The following is a 25,265-nucleotide window of genomic DNA, read 5'->3' on the forward strand; positions in this document are numbered from 1 at the left end:
ACACCTGCTTTTGAAAGTGAACTGCATTGGGAATGATTGGACAGCCACAGAAATACATACATGTTTTCATCGTAGGTATATCTACTAAATTGTGATTTTAATTTATTTTATTTGGGCTGAGGAGTGTCCCTCTAATGCCAGGAAAAGTTGACAACATGGGTTGAAAATTCCAGGTATACAGTAAGTGTAAGTTAGTTGTCAAGTCATCTATTGCAGCTCTGTTACATTGTCTAACTCTCAAATAATCTAATCTCCTCTAATATGCTGTGAGGTTAATGTACCATACATCATCCCTCTTGTCCCCCATATTATTTATTTTTATAAAACACTCATTATGCAGTGTGACATAATTGTTATTAGCATTACAGGGTTACAGACCAGTTGATATTTAAAAAAAAATACATCACTAACATAACACAATTTAGCTACTGGTCGGGAAGAGAACAATGTCCTTGCAAGCATACAATCACTTAAAATAAAAGTAGCCCGGTTTTTACTTATTTTCTCTCAACACATGAGCAGCAGGAGAAAAATATAAGTTTATCAAGAGAGTTCCTCTAGTGTGAACCAATGTCCTTGAAACATGATATTTGCATATGTTGTTGAATGAGTCAAAGGTGCCATTATTTATGTCCATACGTATGTCCATCTCCCCAATCCTGGGTGCATATGCCCCGCCCAAAATACTTTAATAAGGTGTCATGCCTACCTGGTTCATTGGTCATGCCCCTTGCAAACATACACTGAGTATGTTTTTTTGTAATGAAAAAGTGATGGAAGTACTGCAATGTCTGAATTTACTACATTAATGTATTAATTTTTTTTTGTCTTACATGTACCTTAATGTTATATGCCATTTGCTTCTCTTGAAGTACATTACCAAGCATCGTATTGAAGAGGGATCATATGGAGAAACATAGAAAATTGTGTCTAAAGAAACATATTTAGAAATAACAAATAACAATTATCTCTGACATCTAAAGATTTAGACGGATTGGTCTTAAATGTTTTATTAACTGAATATTTATTATTGAGGTACCACCTGTTGGGCTACTACCTGGTATTATTGGTGTCTCTAACCAAGGCGGTATTAACATAGGGGCTGATTGAGCTGCAGCTCCAGGTCCATGACCATGGAATAGGCCCATTGATTTAAAAAAAAACACGTTTTTTTTTACTACTCTTCACATGCTGTTGCTTAAAGGGATACTCCAGGCACCCAAACTACTTCTGCCCGTTGGAGTGGTCTGGGTGCCAACTCCCACTACCCTTAACCCTGAAAGTGTAATTATTGCAGTTTTCATAAACTGCAATATTTACATTGTAGGGTTAAGTCCTTAAGTCTAGTAGACAGCCACTAGAGGAAGTTCCGTGTTCATAGAACACGAAAAGTGTTTTAAAACAACGCTGTACGTCCTCACGCTATGTGAGGACCTCCAACATCGCCAAAATCTCCATAGGAAAGTATTATTTAACGCTTTCCTATGGGGAGGTCTAATGCGCGTGCGCAGCCATTGCCGGCTGACGTCAGCGGGGGAGGAGAGTAGGCGGAGCTTGACCCAGCGCCGAGGGACATCAACGCTGGACTCCGGTAAGTCACTGAAGAGGTTTTAACCCCTTCAGCAACTTGGGATGGGGGATGGGAGAGAGAGGGGCACTAGAGGGTCCTGCAGTGCCAGGAAAACGAATATGTTTTCCTGGCACTGGAGAATCCCTTTAAGCATGGGAACATAAGAGGGATGTAGAGTAACAAAACATGTGTGGACTGGCTGACAATGAAATTACCGTATTTATCGGCGTATAACACGCACCGGCGTATAACACGCACCTCATTTTAAGAAGGAAATTCCAGGAAATTTCCCCCCCTCCCATAGTATCCCCCCATCCCATAGTGACCCCCCCCTTTCCATAGTATTCTCCCCCCCCTCCCATAGTATTCTCCACCCCCTCCCATAGTGTTCCCCCCCTCATCCCATAGTGTCCCCCCCTCATCCCATAGTGTCCCCCCCTTTCCATAGTATTCTCCCCCCCCTCCCAGAGTATTCTCCCCCCCTCCCATAGTGCACACTTCCTTTCAGTCCCGCCGGAAACCGGAACCTGAAATTGAAGTTCCAGTACCGCGGTGCGAGCTGAACACCCGCCCACGCTTCAAGACAGGTAAGTAATTATGGGATATCGGCGTATAACACGCACCCACGATTTCCCCCCTATTTTCAGGGAGAAAAAGGCAGATAAATACGGTAGTTAAGGTAAAGCTGACTACATGAATACTCTTGCTGCTTTGGTCTCTCGCTGTGGCATGTTCCCACTCAATACATACACCTTTTCTCTGTCCCAGACTATATACCAGTGATACCGGAGAAACTGATGGAAGCCAAGCACAGAGAGATGGACACAGGTTTCTTAAGGAAGGAAGAGATTCTTTATTCGGTTCACCGATCGGGACTCAGAGGGACTAATGTCACCAAAATACAACAAGTTCTGAGCCCCGGACAATAGTGTAGGCTCCTTATATAGGCACATAACTCCTCCCATAATAAGCTCCACCCACACATTCTCTTAACCAATCAAAACGAACAAGAACTAACTTCCTGCTTGACCGCATGGCTTGTCCAGCACAATGGAGGAGGGGAATACTATATCAGGTATTCTCGCACATGCTCCGTACACTACTGATCGTATCTTTGCCACGTGCAACCAACCGACCGATACACCAGTACATGCACGTACACATGCCACGTGGTAATCTCGGCCTACTAAATGTATTTTTACCGAGATTCCACCACATTCCCCCTTTGATGCCTCTGATATTTCACAATTACTGAGGCATCACTTAACCTTAGTTTGCATATACCTCAGGTTGCCATGAACCAGACCAGACTTTTTGATGATGTGAATCCCTCAACATTCCTCTTCCTGCATTGGTTCTCCCTGATTTAGAGCCTCGTATTTATATATGGCCATTATCTGTGCAGCAGCCTTTCTCTCTGCTATATTTTCTATAACGCTCTGCACAGACCTAACTACTAAAGGAATAAGACATGGTAGGAGTAGACACAACATTAAAATCAGCATGACTCCGCCTACCAATGCCTTAAGCCCTCCAAACTGCTCATACCAGTTACCAAACCAACTACTTGGATTATACCCTTTCCATACCTGAGTAGGCACATGCGCTAGTTTAACCATATGGCTAGTAAGCTCAGCTATTGCTTGCCCTTCGTCATCTTTTTGAAGACAGCAATTGCTCAGTTTAAACTTCCCACATACACCTCCCTCTACTGCCAATAGGTAATCCAAAGCTAATCTATTTTGGTAAACTGCTGTCCTCATCCTGGTGTTATGCTTCGCTAGAAGATTGAGCGCTTGTGAGGTCTCATTAGTAATTATCTCAACCACCGCCTGTAACCTTATAATGCGGTTGAGCATATATATTGGGGTTCTATATCCGAAAGTACCATCCTCTGCCCCTTGCTATGCAAACATAACCTATGATGGAGGTTTTCAATCTCCACTCAGATTTACCTCTAACACTCATCTGATAATCGGCTTGTGAAGATATTATTTGTTCAACTGCCTCAGAACCGGACATTACCTCCTTTGCTTCCCAAGGCCATTGGTCTCCCATGTTAGTACCTCCACACACATAGCAGTTGGTCACATTAAGACTACCAGCAATACTCTCAGCTAAATCTATAAACAGGTTTTTAGCATTATGGGGGATCTTATTATCTACACTCATCTCTTCATAAAAAGAATGGAAAACCTGATGAGTTTGGGATGCTACAGTATCGGTCTCTATCCCTATAAATAATATTGTCCCAGGATCTAAACCCGTCCCATATATCTGAAACCCAAATAAGTTACCGAACCTATCTAAGAATTGTTCAGGATTATTTATAAGTATATGGACTGGGTTACATTCCATAGACTTACAATATGGTTTGGTAGGCAACTTAGTAACAATCATATCCTTGTCTGCTGTCTGTCCCCAAGTTGCCCACCCCACACAAGACCAATATGGGCAATAATTATATTCCTTATCTGGGCATCTTGGACTTACGTACTTGTTTTTACTACTGGGACAAATATATTTATCGTTAGACCCATACGTTCTCTCCCACTTAAGATCCCCACATACATTCCACGGCTTTCTACCACTTGATATCGCTTTACATGCATCAAATAGCAGAACACCCGAAGAATGTACGGTTTCTAACACAGTTTTATTTATTAGGGTCCCCTGTGGATCTCCATTCCTGAGGGTCAACCAAATTGTACGGGGTTGATACTCCGGATTGAAGCACTTAGGTTCTCCTACTCCTAAATGGCATACACTATATTCTATACCTAGGTATCTACACCTAGACACATATCCCTTACATTCATATTGTGAATGCCAAATTAGGGTCTGGGAAATATGATAACCTGTTATAGTAGTCTTAATGCAAACCTCACAGCTAGGAGTGTCGGTACCTCTACCCTCCTGAATATAAAAAGACACATAAATAAACATTATCAATAACACTTCTTTCGACGCCTTCATCCTCAGTCTTCGTCCGTGCGATGGCACCTCAGCTTCCAGGATGTAAGGGCTGCAGGGAATGGAGTTCTGCTTTTCTTCACAGGGGTCCCTTCGAGACATCCTGACTTATAATACGTGGGTGAGTGGTCAGGCGTTATTATGGCCGTCAAAACACTCACTTACCAATCTCTTTAAATATAATTGTAATCCAAATGTCTCCTCGTCACTCCGACTGAGTCGTGCGCTTTAACCGGATCTTGCAGGGATTCTCTGGATCTGGTGTAGCTTGCCAAGAATCTACTGCTGCTGGTTTAACCCTGGAGTGATGAATCCACGGAGTCACTTCAGCCACCTTTATTGCTGTAGGGGTAGACAAAAGAACAACATAAGGACCCCTCCACTTAGGCCCTAACGGTATATTATTCCACTCTTTAATCCACACTTGGTCTCCTGGATGGTAGCTATGAACAGGGGGATAAATATTCACAGGTAATCTATCTTGTACCCATTTCTGTACCTCCTCCATAGTTTTACCCAACTCTACAACCTGCTGCCGAGTAATTCCTTCTCCCAACTGACTCAAATCCCCCTTAAGTTACCAAGTACGGGAGGTGGACGCCCATACATGATTTCAAAAGGTGAGAGACCCATCCTTCTGGTAGGTGTACTTCGAATACGTAACAGAGCTATAGGCAAAAGAACATTCCACTTAAGTTGGGTTTCCTGACACATCTTTGCCAACTGGTTCTTAATAGTTCTATTCATTCTTTCTACTTTACCAGAACTCTGAGGTCTATATGCCGTATGAAGCCTCCACTTAATACCAAGCATATGAGTCAGTTGTTGTAGGCACTGGTGAACAAAAGCTGGACCATTATCCGATCCTATAGAGCATGGTAGTCCATATCGGGGTATTATTTCTAGTAGCAGGAATCGCACAACTTCTCCTGCTTTCTCTGTACGAGTAGGACATGCTTCTACCCAGCCTGAATAGGTGCACACAACTACTAGTAGGTAGCGATGTCCACCGGATTTAGGCATAACTGTATAGTCAATTTGTAGATCGGACATAGGGAGTCCCCCCATATACTGAACTCCTGGTGGTTTTACTGGTCCTTGCCTTGCATTATTCCTAGCACATATTACACATCTTCGTACAATGGCTTGAGTTAAGTTGGACAATCTTGGTATGTAGAAATGTTTTCTGAGAGATTCTTCCATACTATCTCTTCCAGAATGTGTCCCGTTGTGATAGTTCTGGACAATTTCTACCGCTAGTGATGCTGGAATAACTATTCTCCCATCTTCTAACTGATACCATTTGTTCTCCAGGTACTTTCCAGGTTCAGTCTTTAACCACTCTTCTTCTTGAGCTGTATAAACTGGAGTCCATTGAGACAGTGGAGTCGGTATAAGAGCAGCTATATGTTCCACATATTCCTGTCTTCCTGATTCAGCGGCAGGCTTAGCTGCATTATCTGCCATCCGATTTCCTTTGGTTACATCACCATCTCCTCTCAGATGCGCCCGACAATGTATAATACCAACTTCTTTCGGTTCCCATACTGCTTCCAATAGTTGTAAAATTTCAGCTGCGTACTTGATTTCTTTACCCTCTGAATTCAATAGTCCTCTTTCTTTATACAAAGCTCCGTGGGCATGAGTGGTTAAAAACGCATACTTGGAGTCCGTGTAGATGTTCACTCTTAAACCTTCAGCCAATTGTAACGCTCGTGTCAGTGCAATCAATTCTGCCTTCTGTGCCGATGTTCCTTTTGACAGTGGCCGAGCTTCTATCACCTTGTCTATTGTTGTTACTGCATATCCTGCATAGCGAATCCCTTCTTTCACATAACTACTGCCGTCTGTATAGTATTGGACATCAGGGTTCTGGATGGGAAAGTCACGAAGATCTGGTCTACTTGAAAATACTTCATCCATCACCTCCAAGCAATCGTGTTGACTTTCAGTAGGTTGCGGCAAAAGGTTAGCTGGATTTAAGGTATTGACAGTCTCTAAATGCACTCTTGGGTTTTCACACAACATAGCTTGATACTTAGTCATGCGGCTGTTACTGAACCAATGATTGCCTTTGTAATCTAGCAACGTCTGTACTGCGTGCGGGACTCGCACATAGAGTTCTTGACCCAAAGTAAGTTTATTGGCTTCAGCTACCAGCAGGGCGGCTGCAGCTACGGCTCTTAGACAAGGTGGAAGACCACTGGCCACTGCATCTAGTTGTTTGGACATATAGGCAACAGGTCTTTGCCATGATCCCAAGTACTGTGTTAATACTCCCACAGCCATTCTTCTTTGTTCGTGTACATACAGGTAGAATGGACGTGTGTGATCAGGTAGACCTAATGCTGGGGCACTCATCAGAGCCTTCTTCACATCTTCAAATGCCTTTTGCTGTTCTGGGGTCCATAGGAAGGAATCGTGTTCTGTACCCTTTATAGCTGCATACAGAGGTTTCGCCAATATCGCGTAACTGGGAATCCATATCCTACAGAAGCCTGCTGCCCCCAAGAACTCTCGCACTTGTCTTCTATTCTTGGGTATTGGTATTTGGCATACAGCTTCTTTTCTCTCTGGTCCCATGATTCTTTGACCTTCAGAGATATGGAATCCCAGATATTTGACAGTTGGCTGACACAACTGAGCCTTCTTCCTGGACACCTTGTATCCTGCCTTCCAGAGAATGTGTAGTAGATCATGTGTTGCTTGCTGACATATTTCTCTTGTAACTGCGGCTATCAACAAGTCATCTACATATTGTAATAGTACACACTCTCCTGGGATGGACTTGAAATCCAGTAAGTCTTGACTTAAAGCTGAACCAAAAAGGGTAGGTGAATTTTTAAACCCTTGGGGCAGTCTTGTCCAAGTCATCTGGCGTTTCGAGCCCGTTACAGCATTTTCCCATTGGAATGCGAAGATACACTGGCTTTCTGCAGCAATTCGGAGGCAAAAGAAGGCATCTTTGAGATCTAAGACAGTGAAATAGGTAGCCCCGCCTGGAATTAAAGCAAGCAGGTTATACGGATTGGGCACAACTGGGTGTATACTTACGACCGCATCATTGACTGCGCTCAAGTCCTGCACAGGGCGATACTCATCTGTACCGGGCTTTTGAACAGGCAGCAATGGGGTGTTCCAGGGGGAAGTACAGAATTTTAGGATACCATACCGTATGAACTTATCCAGATATGATTGGATATTCTTCTTAGCCTTTTGCGGCATATGATATTGCCGTAGGCTCACTGGATAGACCCCAAGTTTTAGTTCGATTCGAATAGGTGGAATATTGCGAGCAAGTCCTGGTGGGTTGTTCTCTGCCCAAACTCCTGGTATATTGAATAAGGATTCATCACTCTTAGGGTTTTGGCTAGTCAACGCTGTATAAAGTCGCCACTCTTCTTCCTTTGGTACTGATAGTGTCATGATACCTGAAGGTCCATTAAACTTTAAAGATGTTGTTCCATTTGGTAGGAACGTTATCTGCGCTTGTAATTTTGACAGCAAATCACGTCCTAGCAGTTGGACTGGACATTCAGGCATATAAAGGAATTGATGTTTCACTATGTGGCCTCCCAATGTACAGAGTCGACTTTTAAGAACCGGTTTTGCAGCACTCCTTCCAGTTGCCCCTATTACGGTGATAGTTCTTCCAGATGGAGGAGCAACTAGGTCAGTCACCACTGAATGTTCAGCACCAGTATCAATCATGAATGCACTCCTTTTTCCCCCTATTGATACATCGACCATAGGCTCCGCTCGGCCAAGGGGGATGGAGCCCGGTCGGTATCAATAGTCCTCCATGACCGTGTCAGCCAATCCTACAAAGTCCCTATCTTCTCTATCACGGGATCTCTGCGCTGCAGGATAATATCTATCCTCCCTAACACTTCCTCTATTGTTACCATTACTCCCTCCGGGACCTCCTCTACCTCTCGCTCTGCCTCTATAATTACCATATCCTGCCCTGGGTCGGTCTCTCTCATACTGTTCCCTTTGTGGACACTCACTTCTCCAATGCCCTTCTTCTCTACAATATGCGCACTGATTCCTACTCAGGGGTTCCCTATTCCACTTACTATCGCCCTTATCCATTCCCCTTCTGTCTACGCCTGCGATCGCTACCGCTAGCATATCTGCCTTTTTACGCATCTTGCGCTCTTCCTCTTTCTTAGTCTCTGTTTCCCTGTTCATATAAACTTTATTAGCTACCTCCATTAGTTGGGTTATGGACATTCCTACAAACCCTTCTAACTTTTGTAGCTTGCGCTTAATATCTCCGTAGGCTTGGCTGACAAAGGCAGAGTTAACCATCCGGGAATTCTCAGGGGCCTCCGGATTAAAGGGGGTATACAAGCGGTATGCCTCCAATAATCGGTCATAAAAGACACTGGGCGATTCATCACTTTTCTGTAACACCTCAGCCGTTTTAGACATATTAATAGCTTTCTTTCCTCCGGCTTTCATGCCAGCAATTATAGCGTCTCTATATGCTTTTAAATGAATCATGTCTGCGCCATTGGCATTCCACTCGGGATCAGTGTTCGGATAATGGGCTGCGGCCCATGCTGCTGGGTTAGCTTGATTTAATGTACGGGCTTCTTCTTCCAGCGCCTTAATGGCCGCTTGGTTTATCCTAGTCCTTTCCTCGTTATTAAATAATGTCATTAGTAATTGCTGGCAATCAGCCCAAGTAGGATTGTGCGTCTGGACTATTGAGGTGAACAGGTCGGTCATGGCTTGAGGTTTATCGGTATATGAGGAGTTATGGGTCTTCCAATTAAAGAGATCGGTAGTCGTAAAGGGGACGTATACAAAGACTGGGCCAGCGTATTGTAGTTGGCCTTCATCATTAAGGTGTGCTGTGCCGGGAGTTAAACGAAGTGGCATTTGGTAATGTCGGGGTTTTAGAGTACCGGTCAGTTGTCGGGTTAATATGGGGCTTCGTTGAGGTGCGTCGGTTAGGGGTTCCAGTCGAGGGGTAGTAAGGCATGGGGAAGGGGAAGCTTTACTATGGGGAAGGTTGGTGAATAAAATATTCCGGGCCGGGCTAGGGGGAGCCTGACCGGAAGCTTGATATGGCGCCAAATCAGGATATGTGCGGTTAACGGAAGTAGATACCGGAAGGGGAGGTTTTGTAACAAGGGGGCTGGACTCTGAACTGGAGGAGGAAATAGATGGGGACAACGGGGAAAGGGGTGTAACATTTCCAGCAGCACTTCCTCTTTCTCTTCCTGTGGAGGAGGAGTAAGGGGGCGGCATAGGGATCTCGGACTCAGGGGGCGTGTCCAAAATGGGCGTAATCATGGCCCTAGTGGACAAACGAGTCCTGGCCAACATGAGGCGACATTGCTCCTCGTGGCATACTCGCATCCATCTTGGCGAGTCATTTACGGCCTGCCTCCAACAGTCAATGTATGGAAACTGTCCGTAAAGTTCAGGCCTACCTGATACAGCCACGTGTACACGCTGTACCAGATTAGGATCTAAACTGCCACGTGGCGGCCATGCGGCAACCAAAGTAGGCCATTCCCTATTACATAATGTTATCAGGCGTGCTGGAGACATTTTTACCCAGAGGCGGCTCTAGACTTTATGAGGCTTTAGGCGAAACGCAAACATGAGGCCCCACTAACAAAAAAGTGTCACATATACACATTGATGCACTGTCTACCTGTGTATGTGCCTGAGAGTGTGTCTGACAGAGAGTATCATTGTGTGTGTGAATGTATGTCTCTGTGAGCATGTTTGCGTTTTTGTCTGAGACCCTGTGTATGGGGTAGCTGCTTGAAGTGTGTTGTGTGTATGGGGGCGGGGTGATGGTGAGAGGCGGGTGATGGTGAAAGGGGGGTGATGTGAGAGGCGGGTGATGGTGAAAGGGGGGTGATGTGAGAGGCGGGTGATGGTGAAAGGGGGGTGATGTGAGAGGCGGGTGATGGTGAAAGGGGGGTGATGGTGAGAGGGAGCGGGGGGATGATGTGAGAGGGAGCGGGGGGTGTGATGGTGAGAGGGAGCGGGGGGTGTGATGGTGAGAGGGAGCGGGGGGTGTGATGGTGAGAGGGAGCGGGGGGTGTGATGGTGAGAGGGAGCGGGGGGTGTGATGGTGAGAGGGAGCGGGGGGTGTGATGGTGAGAGGGAGCGGGGGGTGTGATGGTGAGAGGGAGCGGGGGGTTGATGGTGAGAGGGAGCGGGGGGTTGATGGTGAGAGGGAGCGGGGGGTGATGGTAATGTGAGAGTGAGGGGGGTAATGTAAAAGTGAGGGGGTAATGTAAGAGTGAGGGGGGTAATGTGAGAGTGAGGGGGGTAATGTGAGAGTGAGGGGGGTAATGTGAGAGTGAGGGGGGTAATGTGAGAGTGAGAGGGGGGTAATGTGAGAGTGAGAGGGGGGTAATGTGAGAGTGAGGGGGGGTAATGTGTGAGTGAGGGGGCATAATGTGTGAGTGAGGGGGCATAATGTGTGAGTGAGGGGGCATAATGTGTGAGTGAGGGGGCATAATGTGTGAGTGAGGGGGCATAATGTGTGAGTGAGGGGGCATAATGTGTGAGTGAGGGGGCATAATGTGTGAGTGAGGGGGCATAATGTGAGAGTGAGGGGGCAATGTGAGAGTGGGTGGGTAATGTGAGAGTGGGTGGGTAATGTGAGAGTGGGGGGTAATGTGAGAGTGAGGGGGTAATGTGAGAGTGAGGGGGGTAATGTGAGAGTGAGGGGGGTAATGTGAGAGTGAGGGGGGTAATGTGAGAGTGGGGGGGGTAATGTGAGAGTGAGAGGGGGTAATGTGAGAGTGAGAGGGGGTAATGTGAGAGTGAGAGGGGGTAATGTGAGAAGGAGGGGATGATGGTGAGTGGGGTGAGGCTGAGGGTGGTGACGGAGGGTTATGCTGAGGGTGGTGGGGGTGAGGCTGAGGGTGGTGATGCTGAGGGTGGTGGGGGGAGTGATGCTGAGGGTGGTGGGGGGAGTGATGCTGAGGGTGGTGGTGATGATGAGGGTGGTGGTGATGATGAGGGTGGTGGGGGATGGTGGTGATGATGAGGGTGGTGGGGGGGTGGTGATGATGAGGGTGGTGGGGGGGTGGTGATGATGAGGGTGGTGGGGGGGTGGTGAGGCTGAGGGTGGTGGGGGATGAAGCCGAGGGTGGTGGGGGGTAAAGCTGAGGGTGGTGGGGGGTAAAGCTGAGGGTGGTGGGGGGTAAAGCGGAGGGTGGTGGGGGGTGATGGTGGTAGGGGGTGAGGCTGAGGGTGGTGATGGTTGTGGGGGGTGAGGCTGAGGGTGGTGGGGGGTGATGGTGAGGGGTGATGCTGGGGGGTGATGGTGAGAGTGGTGGGGGGTGATGGTGAGGGTGGGGAGGGGTGATGGTGGGGGGTGAGGCTGAGGGTGGTGGGGGGTGATGGTGGTGGGGGGTGAGGCTGAGGGTGGTGTGTGATGGTGGTGGGGTGATGGTGAGAGTGGTGGGGGGGTGAGGCTGAGGGTGGGGGGGTGATGCTGAGGGTGCTGAGGGGTGATGGTGAGAGTGGTGGGGGGTGATGGGGAGGGTGGGGAGGGGTGATGGTGGGGGGTGAGGCTGAGGGTGGTGGGGGGTGATGGTGGTGGGGGGTGAGGCTGAGGGTGGTGTGTGATGGTGGTGGGGGGTGAGGCTGAGGGTGGTGGGGGGTGAGGGTGGGGGGGTGAGGCTGAGGGTGGGGGGTGAGGCTGAGGGTGGTGGGGGTTGATGGTGGTGGGGGGTGAGGCTGAGGGTGGTGGGGATGATGGTGGGGTGAGGGTGGGGAGGGGTGATGGTGGTGGGGGGTGAGGCTGAGGGTGCTGGGGGGGTGATGGTGAGAGTGGTGGGGGTGAGGCTGAGGGTGGTGGGGGTGATGGTGGTGGGGGTGAGGCTGATGGTGGTGGGGGGTGAGGCTGAGGGTGGTGGGGGTGATGGTTGTGGGGGGTGAGGCTGAGGGTGGTGGGGGTGATGGGGTGATGGTGGGGGGGGTGAGGCTGAGGGTGGTGGGGGTGAGGCTGAGGGTGGTGGGGGTGATGGTGGTGGGGGGTGAGGCTGAGGGTGGTGGGGGGTGATGGTGAGGGTGGGGAGGGGTGATGGTGGTGGGGGGTGAGGCTGAGGGTGCTGGGGGGTGATGGTGAGAGTGGTGGGGGGTGATGGTGAGGGTGGGGAGGGGTGATGGTGGGGGTGAGGCTGAGGATGGTGGGGGTGAGGGTGATGGTGGTGGGGGTGAGGCTGAGGGTGGTGGGGGGTGATGGTGGGGGGTGATGGTGGGGGGGTGAGGCTGAGGGTGGGTGAAGCTGAGGGTGGTGGGGGTGAGGCTGAGGGTGGTGGGGGTGAGGCTGAGGGTGGTGGGGGGGAGGCTGAGGGTGGTGGGGGGTGAGGCTGAGGGTGGTGATGGTGGTGGGGGGTTATGGTGGTGGGGGGTGAGGCTGAGGGTGGTGGGGGGTGAGGCTGAGGGTGATGCTGTGGGTGAGGCTGAGTGTGGTGGGGGTGATGGGGAGGGAGAGCCTACCTTTCCCTGGTGGTCCAGTGGGTTCCCTGGTGGTCCGGTGGCCACTGCTTCCGGTGTGCAGCTCCGCATAGCTGCAGACCATGTAATCTCACGAGATTTCAGAGCGTTGCCGCGGTAACCTGCGGCAACGCTCTGATTGGCCAATTCTCGCGAGTCACATGGTCTGCAGCTCTGCACACTGCGGAGCTGCAGACCAGTGTCTGCGATGGTGGCCGGGCAGCCAGGAGGGGCCTCGCACCCGGCGGCATACCGGGCAAGCCGCCGGGCCCCCTCCTGGTGTCAGGTCCTCGGTCACTGACCGAGGACCTGACACACTCTGCTCACAGGTGGTTTAGGCGGCCGCGAGGCCCCCGCCAGCGCGAGGCCTTAGGCGGCCGCCTAAACCGCCTAATTAGAGAGCCGCCTCTGTTTTTACCCCAAAATCACATTTTGTATATCCCTTTTTAAAATTCTTTAACATGCATCCTAAGGGATCCAAAATCGTCGAATCTGACACGCCCATACTTAACAATGGAGCGTCGTTTCCAACGAATACTATACACACACTCTATCAACGGTCACACCCGTTCCCTCGGCAACAGCACCACGTGGTACAGTTACTAAGTGAAACGCACACAACAAAAACACACAGGGAATTCAGGTACACACACAGCTGTTACACCAGTCACTAAATAATAGATACTATGCCCTTTGGCGAAACTATACAGTCACCCACGCTATAATTCCCTATATTTGAATTACCCGTCTATAACATACCCCAGTAACATCGTCTTTACAAACAGTAGTTACAGTACGGTTAGCATAGGTCAAAGTACAATTTAAGGTCACAGTACAATTAGTAGTGGTTATGGTGTTAGACATGCAATATAGACGACAATTATTAGTACTTATATACAGTGTCAGTAATTATACATGATTATGGTACCGTGCGCTATAATACAGTTACACACTATTCACACTCTCGCTAGACGGCAGAGCTCACGCTATCTAGCAAGATATACACGCTACTAAAACAATCTTTAACACATATACAATTCCCAACTAATCTATTGGCCAGTACCTCGATGGACTACCTAAAACTATCTACATCCGTTTTGGTTAGCCACACTGCCCAAGCACCACATATAGCGAACTAGAGGGCGGAATTTACAACAGTACCCTCTTAGTCTATCTACTCTATCAAAAGTCTAGTGGGTTCCAAATTTACACGCCTTCCCACTTAGCCAAGATAGGTTGAGAGCTAGCGAACCGAATTTACACAGGCGCCGCTTAGTCTCCCGGTCCCTCCGACCTAGCGAACGTAATATACACCCTAGAACGCTAGTCTAGACAAGACACCGGTGTCCAGCTAGGGCTATTTACACAGGACCCCGCCTGACTCCATACCAAATTAAACGGGCTTACTAAAGAGCGTTTAATTGAGCGGTGCGCCTTCGCTCCTTCCCTCCACTGGAGGGGGCCAATTCCATACACAATTCAAACCCCTTATGGGCCTACCGCACAATCGGTATCCAAACCCCTAGTGGGTCCGCCGTCTAAAACAGCGGTCATCTTAAGTCCTCGTTCCTGAACCTGAGTTCACACTCATCGACGGGGACACCCCAGCACTTACTACGTAGAGGCCGATGATCTCCTGGACAACAGACCAGTGGCGCCGAAACGAAGGGAGGTCCACGCAGAAGTTCAGGGGTGCAGCCGTAGAGAACGTGGGCAAAGATAGACCGTCTCACGCCTCTGCTTCTCAGCTACCGTTGAACGATGAGTTTCCCGGCCAATGCACCAAATGATACCGGAGAAACTGACGGAAGCCAAGCACAGAGAGATGGACACAGGTTTCTTCAGGAAGGAAGAGATTATTTATTCGGTTCACCGATCGGGACTCAGAGGGACTAATGTCACCAAAATACAACAAGTTCTGAGCCCCGGACAATAGTGTAGGCTCCTTATATAGGCACATAACTCCTCCCATAATAAGCTCCACCCACACATTCTCTTAACCAATCAAAACGAACAAGAACTAACTTCCTGCTTGACCGCATGGCTTGTCCAGCACAATGGAGGAGGGGAATACTATATCCAGTATTCTCGCACATGCTCCGTAAACTACTGATCGTATCTTTGCCACGTGCAACCAACCGACCGATACACCAGTACATGCACGTACACATGCCACGTGGTAATCTCGGCCTACTAAATTTATTTTTACCGAGATTCCACCACACCAGTAGCTTCTGCCTGCTAGTAAGAAGGTTAGGAGAGGAGTGGACAAGTGAGTGGTAGGGGGACAGTCCTTAGAAAGCATTGAGTGAGCGCACCATTATACGCATTTATGCCAAGCTCAGGGTGCTGTCTGCATAGTATGACCTTAGTTGACCAGCCTGCATGATTGGCAAGTAACCTGACGTGCATTCACACCATGCTGGACTTCTAGTTCTTTGGGCAAACCTGCCCCTCTTTTGGGCATGTTTGCCCCTTTTGGGCTGTTCTGGTCATATGATTTGTGTCAGCGGCCCACTCTTTTACACCGCCCATTGAAATCCTGCTTCACAGGACACTGCTGTTAGGGGGTATGGATTTACTTGAACGATGAAAGCGAGAGATTAGCATAGGGTATGTGTTTTCTGAGTTTTTTTCTGTGAGTTTCTATCCAGCAGTTTTAGTGTTTTCTATTGATAATATTCTGTAATTAGGCCCATCATAATTGTCAGCACCAGGCCTAATGGGCACTTAATATGGCCCTGTCTCTAACACAAGATGTTCTTTAAACTTAACTGCTACACAAAAGAAAAAATTGTACCAGCACTTAAACAGAGAAATAACAAAACATAGATCTTTATTATAAAGAATTATGCCAACAAACAATTCTCTAGGTCCTTCTGTAATATTTGAGAGACACATATGTCTTTTATACCTAATTATTACTTTTCTGTCTAAAATAGATTGTAATTGCTCACGTATAAGGTCCTAATCAATGCATATTTCCATGTGTATCTAAGTTTGTATACCTACCTATGTACATTAATGAACAGCATCACAAACAGACTAGGCCTTTCCAATTTGGTCGCTAGATGGCCCTGTGTATTGATTTTCCTTTTCTTAAGCCCTTAGTATGTTAAAGGATCACTATAGTGTCAGGAAAATAAAGTGGTTTTCCTGACACTATATAGCCCTGAGGGTGCCCCCACCTTCAGGGTCCCCATCCCGTGGAAGCTTACTTTATTCCAGTGCCTCCCTCGGTGCTGGTGACCTCTCCTCCCCCACCGACATCAGCTCCCCCATCTGACGTCAGTGGAGCCGAATGCATTTCTCAATGCTTTCCCATGGACGCTATGCGCGATGGAGGCGAAATTCCCCTCCAGCGTCGCAGATGCGGCTCTGGTGGCATCCGGAAGACAGCCACTAGAGGCTGGATTAACCCCAAATGTAAACATAGCAGTTTACAGCTGCAGGGTTAAAACCTGAGGGACCTGGCACCCAGACCACTTCATTGAGCTGAAGTGGTCTGGATGACTATAGTGTCCCTTTAATTATAATACTTCCTCCCTTGCCATTCCCCTGTAAGTTTATTATCTGTTAATCTTCATGCTGGGTCTCAGTATCTGGGTGCAGCCATTTAGTTCTCCTTTGCCCATGATGTCTGCTTGTTCTGTCTGCCCCACCACTGGATTTTTTTACTGATGGATTGTGGTTAAATTTGGTTGGCAATTGAAAAAGAACCTTGCTTAAGCCGTATTGTCAAGTTTTGTCAACGTAACTGCTATACAAAAGAAAAAGTAGTCCCAAAATATTTTATTAAAATTGAGCACCTAAGGGGGAAAAATTCAGACACAGGAAACTATACAGAAGTAGAATAGATAAGGCTTAATTTTTGTGAAAGTCACGTTAGATGCCATACTCATACTACCAGGGCTGTGAGAATTGTTTGGAATTCAAAGCCAAAATAGCTTAAGTGAAAACAGAATTGAATTTGAGCATTTTCCTAATTCAGCTCTTTTTGACCTACATTTTAAAAATCACTTTTAATTATAAATTTAGTGAATGACTATATATCTTCAGTTTCTCGATTTTATATATAAATGTACAACTCCTTTTGTGTATCACTAAGAGCAATAGGACCGATTGCAGGGCCGGCGCGTCCATAAGGCGGCCCAGGCGGCCGCCTTAGGGCGCCCGAGCAGGGGGGGGCGCAAAAATCCGAATCCCCAGCCATCGGCTAGGGATTCGGATTTTTATAATACCGCAGCCTTACTTGCCCTGCTGAGGCTGCCTGCTTCCCTTACTTCCGGACCGGAGGTGAAGTTCCTCCTGATGATGTCAGGAGGAGGGCGCGACTTACACCTCCCCCAGAGTCCCCTGCGGTCCACCGTCGGATGCATCAGGGCTGGGCTCCCTCTGCTGGCTCCAATATGGCGGCGCCCATGACAGAGAGAAAACAGGAAGGTAAGGGAAGGGAAGGGGAGGGAAGGGGAGATAGGCAGATAGGCCCAGGCGGACTTTAGTTTAATATGGTGAGCCGAGTAGGTGGCCTGACTTCCGCCCCCTCCCCCTCCCCCTTCCCCTTTCCCCTGACTCCATATTGTCAAAGTCCTGCAGGCAGGCGGCAGCAGACTTACTTTGGGAGAGCTGCCTCTTCTGCAAGACTGCTCCCCATCGTGTTGGAGTGCCTGCAGTCTCCTCAGATCCCCATCACTTTAGAACTGTCTGCCAGCACTTGAAGGGGGTAAGATTGATTTTTTTTTTATATATATTTTTTTTTTATATATATTTAATTATTTTTTTTTTTTTATATTAAATTTTTTTTTTAATTCTTTATTATTATTATTTTTTTTTAATTCTTTATTTTTATTTTGGTTGTGCATAAAATAACATTGGGCTTGCACAGCTCCAACAGCTGTTGCAAGCATTTCTTTGACAGGTATTACAAACATAACATGGTATACAGGGCCGGCGCGTCCATAAGGCGGCCCAGGCGGCCGCATTAGGGCGCACCGGCTCTGGGGGCGCAAAATTCCAGTGACCGGCAGGATGGAAGTGCTCCCTCCTGCCTGGTCACCTCCTGCTTCCCCGGAGCTGCTGGGAGGCGTGCGGCTGAAGTTGATTAGGAGGCGGCGAGGGAGCTCTCTGATCTCTCTGACCGGCTCCCTCGCGCGCCTTTTGCTGATGCCGCGGGAGCCGGAATATGACGTCATATTCCGGCTCCCGCGGCATCAGAAAACAGCCTGCGAGGGAGCCGGTCAGAGAGATCAGAGAGCTCCCTCGCCGCCTCCTAATCAACTTCAGCCGCACGCCTCCCAGCAGCCCCACTGGGCCACCAATGAGAGACCCACGCCAGCACTCCAGGTAGGGAGGCTGGGTGGGACATTTAAATGTAATTTATTATTAATTACTTTATTAATTACTGTGTGTGTGCATGTGAGTGTCTGTCAGTGTGTGTGTAAGTGTGTCTATGAGTTTGTGTGTGAGTGTGTATGTGTGTGAGTGAGTGTGTGTGTGTCTGTCAGTGTGTGTGTCTGTCAGTGTGTGTGTCTGTCAGTGTGTGTGTAAGTGTGTCTATGAGTTTGTGTGTGAGTGAGTGTGTGTGTGTGTGTATGTCAGTGTGTGTGAGTGAGTGTGTGTGTGTCTGTCAGTATGTGTGTAAGTGTGTCTATGAGTTTGTGTGTGAGTGAGTGTGTCTGTCGGTGTGTGTGAGTATGTCAGTGTGTGTGTGTGCGCATGTGAGTATGTGTGTGTGTGTGTGTGTGTGAGTATGTATTTTTCTGTATGCCTGTCTGTATGTATGTATCTGTATGATGGTATGCCTCTGTATGTATGTATGTGTCCGTATGCCTGTATGTCTTGTACGTATGTTTCTGTATGTCTCTGTATGCATGTATGTAACTGGATGTATGTTTGTCTCTGAATGTCTGTATATATGTCTCTGTATGCATGTATGTAACTGTATGCCTTTATGTCTCTGTATGTACGTATGTGTGTGTCTCTGTATGCCTGTATGTCTTTGTATGCATGTTTCTGTATGTATGTATGTGTCTGTATGACGTTATGTCTCTGTATGCATGCATGTATCTGTATGTGTGTATGTCTTTGTATGCCTGTATGTATGTATGTATGTATGTGTCTGCATGCCTGTATGTCTTTGTATGTATGTTTCTGTATGCCTGTCTGTATGTATGTGTCTGTATGACGGTATGCCTGCATGTCTCTGTATGCATGTATGTCTCTGCTTGTATGTCTCTGACTGTATGTGTCTGTATGTCTCTGTATGATTATTGCTGTCTTTGTATGACAGTGTACCTGTATGACTTTGACTGTGTGACTGAAAAATGATGCCTGTGTGCCTGTGGCTTGGGAGGAAAGACACACAGGTGAAGATGCATTTTTTTTTTTTTTAAATGAGGGTTGGGGGCGCCAAAATGCATCTTCGCCTGTGTAACTAAAAATCCTAGCACCGGCCCTGACCGATTGGGAGATTCACTGATCTAATCTATTTAAACCTGGTAGCTCAGTCATTATTTCACTTATGATTTGAGCACTTTTTGATTCACTAAATTGGTTGCTGATGGGGTAACTCCCTGGGAAAAAAGAAAGGAGGTTGGAGGGTCACCCCTATTAATAATCACCCTGTTACTGAGAGAAATGGTGAATAGACTAACTAAACAAGTTTCTAGTCCCTCTTACTTATCCACATATGTTGAGTATTCGTTAATCAAATATTGTTATAGCAGATTCTCAAAGCGGCCTTTTTAGTGCTATGCCTAATAATTGATTTCTGGACATCTAGTCTTATATAATTCAGGATTAATTTTAAACAAATTTGGGGGCATATTATCTAAATATGTCTGTTGCGACCTGGTTTTAATCTCTTTAGTGGAGAATCTGCTATTCTAAACATTATTGTGGTTATACATTGCACACAAGTGGGTTGTTGTTTTAGATATTTTTTACTCCACCATTTCCACCTGGTATATCACCAGAAGAGCAGTCTCTAGTGGTAGTTTTTTCAATAAATTTAAAATCCATTTTTGTGAGACCTTTTGTCTGTCTCTTTGCGGCATCAGGGGATATCCCTGTCTAAGACCATGGTGAATTGCTCCTTCTGTGAAATGGTTGGTTTATATGTACCTTCTTAAATATAAACCCAGTGTTTAACCCCCATCATGCACCACAGCCTCATGGCTTTTTAATGTGCATATATACTGTCTCTTACTCTAATTTTTCTAATCGTTGCATATTGTAATAAAGTTGTTCTACTGTTGTTATTTTTTTTTTTTATTGGAGAGATCTCCATTTTTGGACTCATATGCCCTTTTTGTGCCTATTTGTCTATTCTGTAATCTAATTAGAACATTATGTGCTTTAAGTGCTGTTCCTTTATTTTCAAGAGCCCAAAGAACCAAGTCTAAGGGTGTTCTTTAAAGGGACACTCCTGGCACCCAGACCACTTCTGGCCATTGGAGTGGTCTGGGTGCCAACTCCCACTATCCCACTACTCCTAGCCCTGCAAGTGTAATTATTGCAGTTTTCTATAAACTGCAATAATTACCTTGCAGGGTTAACTCCACCTCTAGTGGCTGTCTACTAGACAGCCACAAGAGGTCACTTCCTCCTTCATAGCACAGGAAACCTCTGCTAGAGCGTCGCTGGACGTCCTCACGCTGTGTGAGGACCTCCAGCGTTGCTCATTTCCCCATAGGAAAGCATTCCCCATAGGAATGCATGCGCATTAGGTCTCCTCGGCTGGTGGGCGGGATCAGTCTCACCCACCGGCCGACGCAATACAGAGGAGGAGCGGCGCGGAGGAGGAGACAGCGAGGGACATCGCCGCTGCCTCAGGCAAGTGACTGAAGGGGTTTTCACTCCTTCAGTAACCGGGGATTGGGGTTGGGAGGAAGAGGGACCCTCCAGTGCCAGGAAAACGGATCGTTTTCCTGGCACTGGAGTTTCCCTTTAATCCCTTCTGAGGGCTAACTTTGTTTTATAAACCCAGTAATAAACAGACCTGAGAGAAATACACAGTTTGAAACTCTAGAAGCTATTACAATTAAATATTTAATTACTATTCCTAGTTTTATTATAATTCTATTACTATTATACATTCCATTATCATTCACCATTTTATTACTGTAATACCTTCATATTACACAGCATTCTGTTACTATCATACATTCTATTATTATTCAACATTCAATATCATGCCGCATTCTATTTTAACTTAACAGATACCATGCAAAGACATTTAAAATTGTGTATGGGCAATATTTAGAAAAACCGACACAAAACAAACTGCAATCAGGGATGATACCAAAGTAAAATATAATGGTGTATTTTGAGATTTAGCATTGAAGTAAAGGGAAGGGAAACCACTAATTACACCGGAGGCAATGTCATAATGTTTTAGATTACAACATAACTCTCTTTTTTTGCTGAAGAATAAGCCACAATTTTACCATAGGGAGCTGATTTAATTTTAAGATCCTGTATTTAAAGAACATGATGGGCATATGCAACAAGTTGCAGTGAAAGCTACAATCGTACTGAAACATATTAGTTTCGTGGAACCCATTGCTTCCATGTGAAGGCTGTTTGTTATCAGAAATAAATATGTGAGTGTAAAAAGTGGCTGACTAATTAAAAAAATGCTTGCCCCCTCCCATCCAATGACTGCTATTTTGGTTCTATTGAAATCCAAGATACATCCTGCAAGCTAAACTATATGTGTAGTCCCCTCTCTTCACCCACCTCATTTGGGAATGTGGGGTTTAAACGTAGCAATTGGATGTCTCCAGGAACCTTCTCCTTGTGCAGAATTTAATACACAGCGGAAATCTGGAAAAATTCATTAAGGTTTTGGCTCATGCTAACTCAATAGTATGACAGTGTCTGAAGCATATTTGTACATTTATTCATGCTGTAAACATCTGTTTTCACTCTAATGATTACTGGATTGAAATTAGTGACCAGAGCTAGCTATCTGAGTAAACTGAAGTTGTGTTCTGGGGAAAGGTCTATGCCTATGTCACATGACATAAATGTATAGTCAGTGTACAGTATGGCGAGCCCACCTCATTCGCTTCTACTAAACGCTTTATGCAGCACATAGGAGGAACTCAGATGTCATGCTAGTAATTTGAGTTTTGCTATTGTGGTTATTAAGAAACTAGGGGTTTGGCAATTGAAATTCAGGATATGCATATGTAGGTAAAGTTTTATTTAGAATTAAACATACTTAAAACACACGCACATCCTATGCTCACCTACACCCTTGCGGTACACAAATGCTACTCTATGTGGACATTTCACACAAATATATCCCTGCATCCACATTGACAACATATAAACAAGTACACGCATTAACACTGTACTGTATATGCAAACATATACAGTACGTATATGTTTACACATATGCATTACAGACAAATGCAGTTATATCTCTACAAATGTGCAGTGCACACAGATCAAATCACACACAATTGTACTATATATATATATATATATATATATATATATATATATATCTTGGGCAAACTAAATGGGCTGAATGGTTCTTATCTGCCGTCACATTCTATGTTTCTATGTTTACACCTTTATTCGCATATACTAAAACAACTAACAATACTCACATATTTTCACCAACACAATTTACGGTATACAAATCCAAACATGTGTATTCATTCAAACAAGACACACAAAAACAAATATTAATTAACCTACATGCATTTACATTATACACATACATTAAAATGAACATATTTACTGTCCAAGAGACTAGGCTGCTGTAGAGTGTGCCTGATATAGCAATTTTCCCATAGAACAATGAAATGACCAACCCCCACTGGGCTACAACATTATGCTGCTGTACAAAACTTTTACAGTACTATGTACTTTTGGATTGTTGGCATATTTAGCCCAATTAATATTTTTTATGGCGATGGCGCCATAACCACTACAGCATAGGCCGTGAATGCCCTTGCACCCCACCAATAAGTAGATGTTAAACAATTTGCTATGTGTGCAATACTAGTAGTACACCAGAGAAAGTCACCAGTACCCTTGAGGTGCCCTGGTGGTAGGTTAGTATTAGGCTGACAAGATCTCCTGCATGGAGCTTCAATTTGCTCTCCTGATGTGCAGGGCCGAATCATTGATATCTCACCTAACAAGCTAAGCTCTGGACCACCAGGCTTCGCTCAGTGAAGATAGAGAACTTCCAGTTCTTATAGTGGAACTGATTGTGATCAGTGGCCAGTGCTGAGTGAACTCTAGGTAAGTTGCCTGTCAAATCTACCTTTAACAAACAGTTTTACGCTGGTACGCAGTGCACTCACAGAACATGCGCATTAGCCCCCCGTCGGATGAGGCGAAGTGCAGACCATGCGCAGATACTTGTGATGGAATCTGGTAAGTGATTAAAGGGTTTTTAACACTTTACTTGCCGGTGGAAGAGAGGTGGGCGAGGGAGGGATGGACCAGAGGGCACTATAAGCTTAGTAATAAAACTTTGTATCTCCTTAAACACCAACAAACAGAACAGAATATAAAAAAGTGGAGGAAATACCAAATTTAAACACCCAATAATAAAATTATATGGAGTGTATATAAACCATACAACCTGTAAAAGAATAAGTAGGACATTGCAAAAATATTACAACAAAGCCCTAGTTTGTTTCTTTTACTAGCATGTGTTACGTACCTATTGGACAGCAATACAGAATATGTTGGTGCTATATAATCAATAATAACAATAAAGCACACATACAAAGAATAGTACAGTATTATACAGGCATTTTACCTTCACTATCAGTCCTTTAGAGTCCACCATCCATATCTTTTTGATAGCCTCATCTTTAGGAGTCCCTTCTTTCTCCATTGCCATCACAATTAGGTCTGCAATTCCCATGGCAGCCTTACAAAAAATAAAAATAAAACCCAATACAGCATATTAAGCAAACGTATCTATTATGAAATGCTAGGTAATGGTACAAACCATACATCAGACAGCTTGTTAATAGGCTGGACACATTATGTTTAAACATAACATTTTAATGATATTAATTCAGGCATATTTTAATAAAGGTGAAAAATGGTTAATAACTGTGGGGTTCTAGTGTCCTTTCTAAATATTGAAAAAAACAAACAAAAAAAAACAATAATGTAAAACTAGACATTTAAGTATTTCATGTTTGATCTTTAGAAAATGGTGAAGGAAACAGAAAATTTAAATGAAGATAAATTTATAAGCAAAAGTCAGGTACCTCTCCAGCACCTTGAAATAGTACTGTGTGATCTGATAACTTGTTCTTTGTTATTCGCAGTGCTGCAAGAAGTCCAGCAACCGCCACTGCTGCAGTGCCTGCAAAATACAGTTGGATACTTAAAAGCGAGGTACCTCGGGACCATCTATGTGAAAATAAACTGAATAATACCAACAAAGTGCACAAGGTTTCTAGAGTGTGACATAATTCATTTATTTCAACGTGTAAAGATGGTATTAAGTGTAGAATGGAACGTAAGTTAGAGAAAAGGGTTTAATATGATCACAGGGATACTCCAAGCACCATAACCACAACAGTGAGCTTTAGTGATTAAGGTGCCCAGGATTAACTAGGCAACCCCCATTGTAAGTAGTCAAGCCATTTTAGAATGGTTTTGCTTCTTACCTGGAATCTGCCCATCTCCTCACAGCAGCCACGAGAGCTTTTGTTAGCTCTCCTAAAGTAAGTTCTGCAGTGCAGAGCCAGTTCATTGGCTAAAAGTCAGCTAATCGCTCTTGACCAATGAGCCAACAGGGTTTAGCTCAGGCAGAAATCTTTTGGCTGGCCTGGAGACTGCCTTGGATGCAGGGAGTTATGGCAGGTGGACCCCAGGTAGGAATTGAACCTATTCTAAAATGGTTTTGCTACTTACACTGGGGAGTTGGGGGGTCCAGGGCACTCCTCATACCACAATCACTAAAACACACTGTCTTGGTTATGGTGCTTGGAGTATTATCTTAAAGAGCTTTAGAAGGCAAGAAAATGGATTATAGCATCCTTCACCCAACAGGAAAGTAGATGTGGAGAATTAGTTGAAAATACATTTGAATACTTTTCATTTCATATACCCCTCTTACAGACAGAAAGTAGTTACAAAATCCATCAATCTTGTCTTTACAGATTTGGAAAGGGTGAGCAATTATTAGCATCCCAACCCTTCGTCTATGGTAAAAAGAAGTTTCCTTGCAGTTCTTATATTTATG

The 25,265-nt window shown here is 45.6% G+C and overlaps 1 protein-coding gene across 1 annotated transcript in view; it reads right to left on the reverse strand.

Annotated features, from left to right (window-relative positions):
- Positions 1-25,265, reverse strand: part of ME1 (malic enzyme 1) — a 460,205-nt gene that overhangs the window by 40,826 nt on the left and 394,114 nt on the right. Inside the window, exons 8-9 of the mRNA XM_063441145.1 lie at positions 24,283-24,380; positions 23,820-23,933 (exon numbers count right to left, since the gene is read on the reverse strand). Of these exons, the coding sequence (XP_063297215.1) occupies positions 23,820-23,933; positions 24,283-24,380 (212 nt within the window). The remainder of the gene's footprint in view (positions 1-23,819; positions 23,934-24,282; positions 24,381-25,265) is intronic.

Source organism: Pelobates fuscus, chromosome 2, assembly GCF_036172605.1.
Source record: "Pelobates fuscus isolate aPelFus1 chromosome 2, aPelFus1.pri, whole genome shotgun sequence".
NCBI classification, from domain to species: domain Eukaryota; kingdom Metazoa; phylum Chordata; class Amphibia; order Anura; family Pelobatidae; genus Pelobates; species Pelobates fuscus.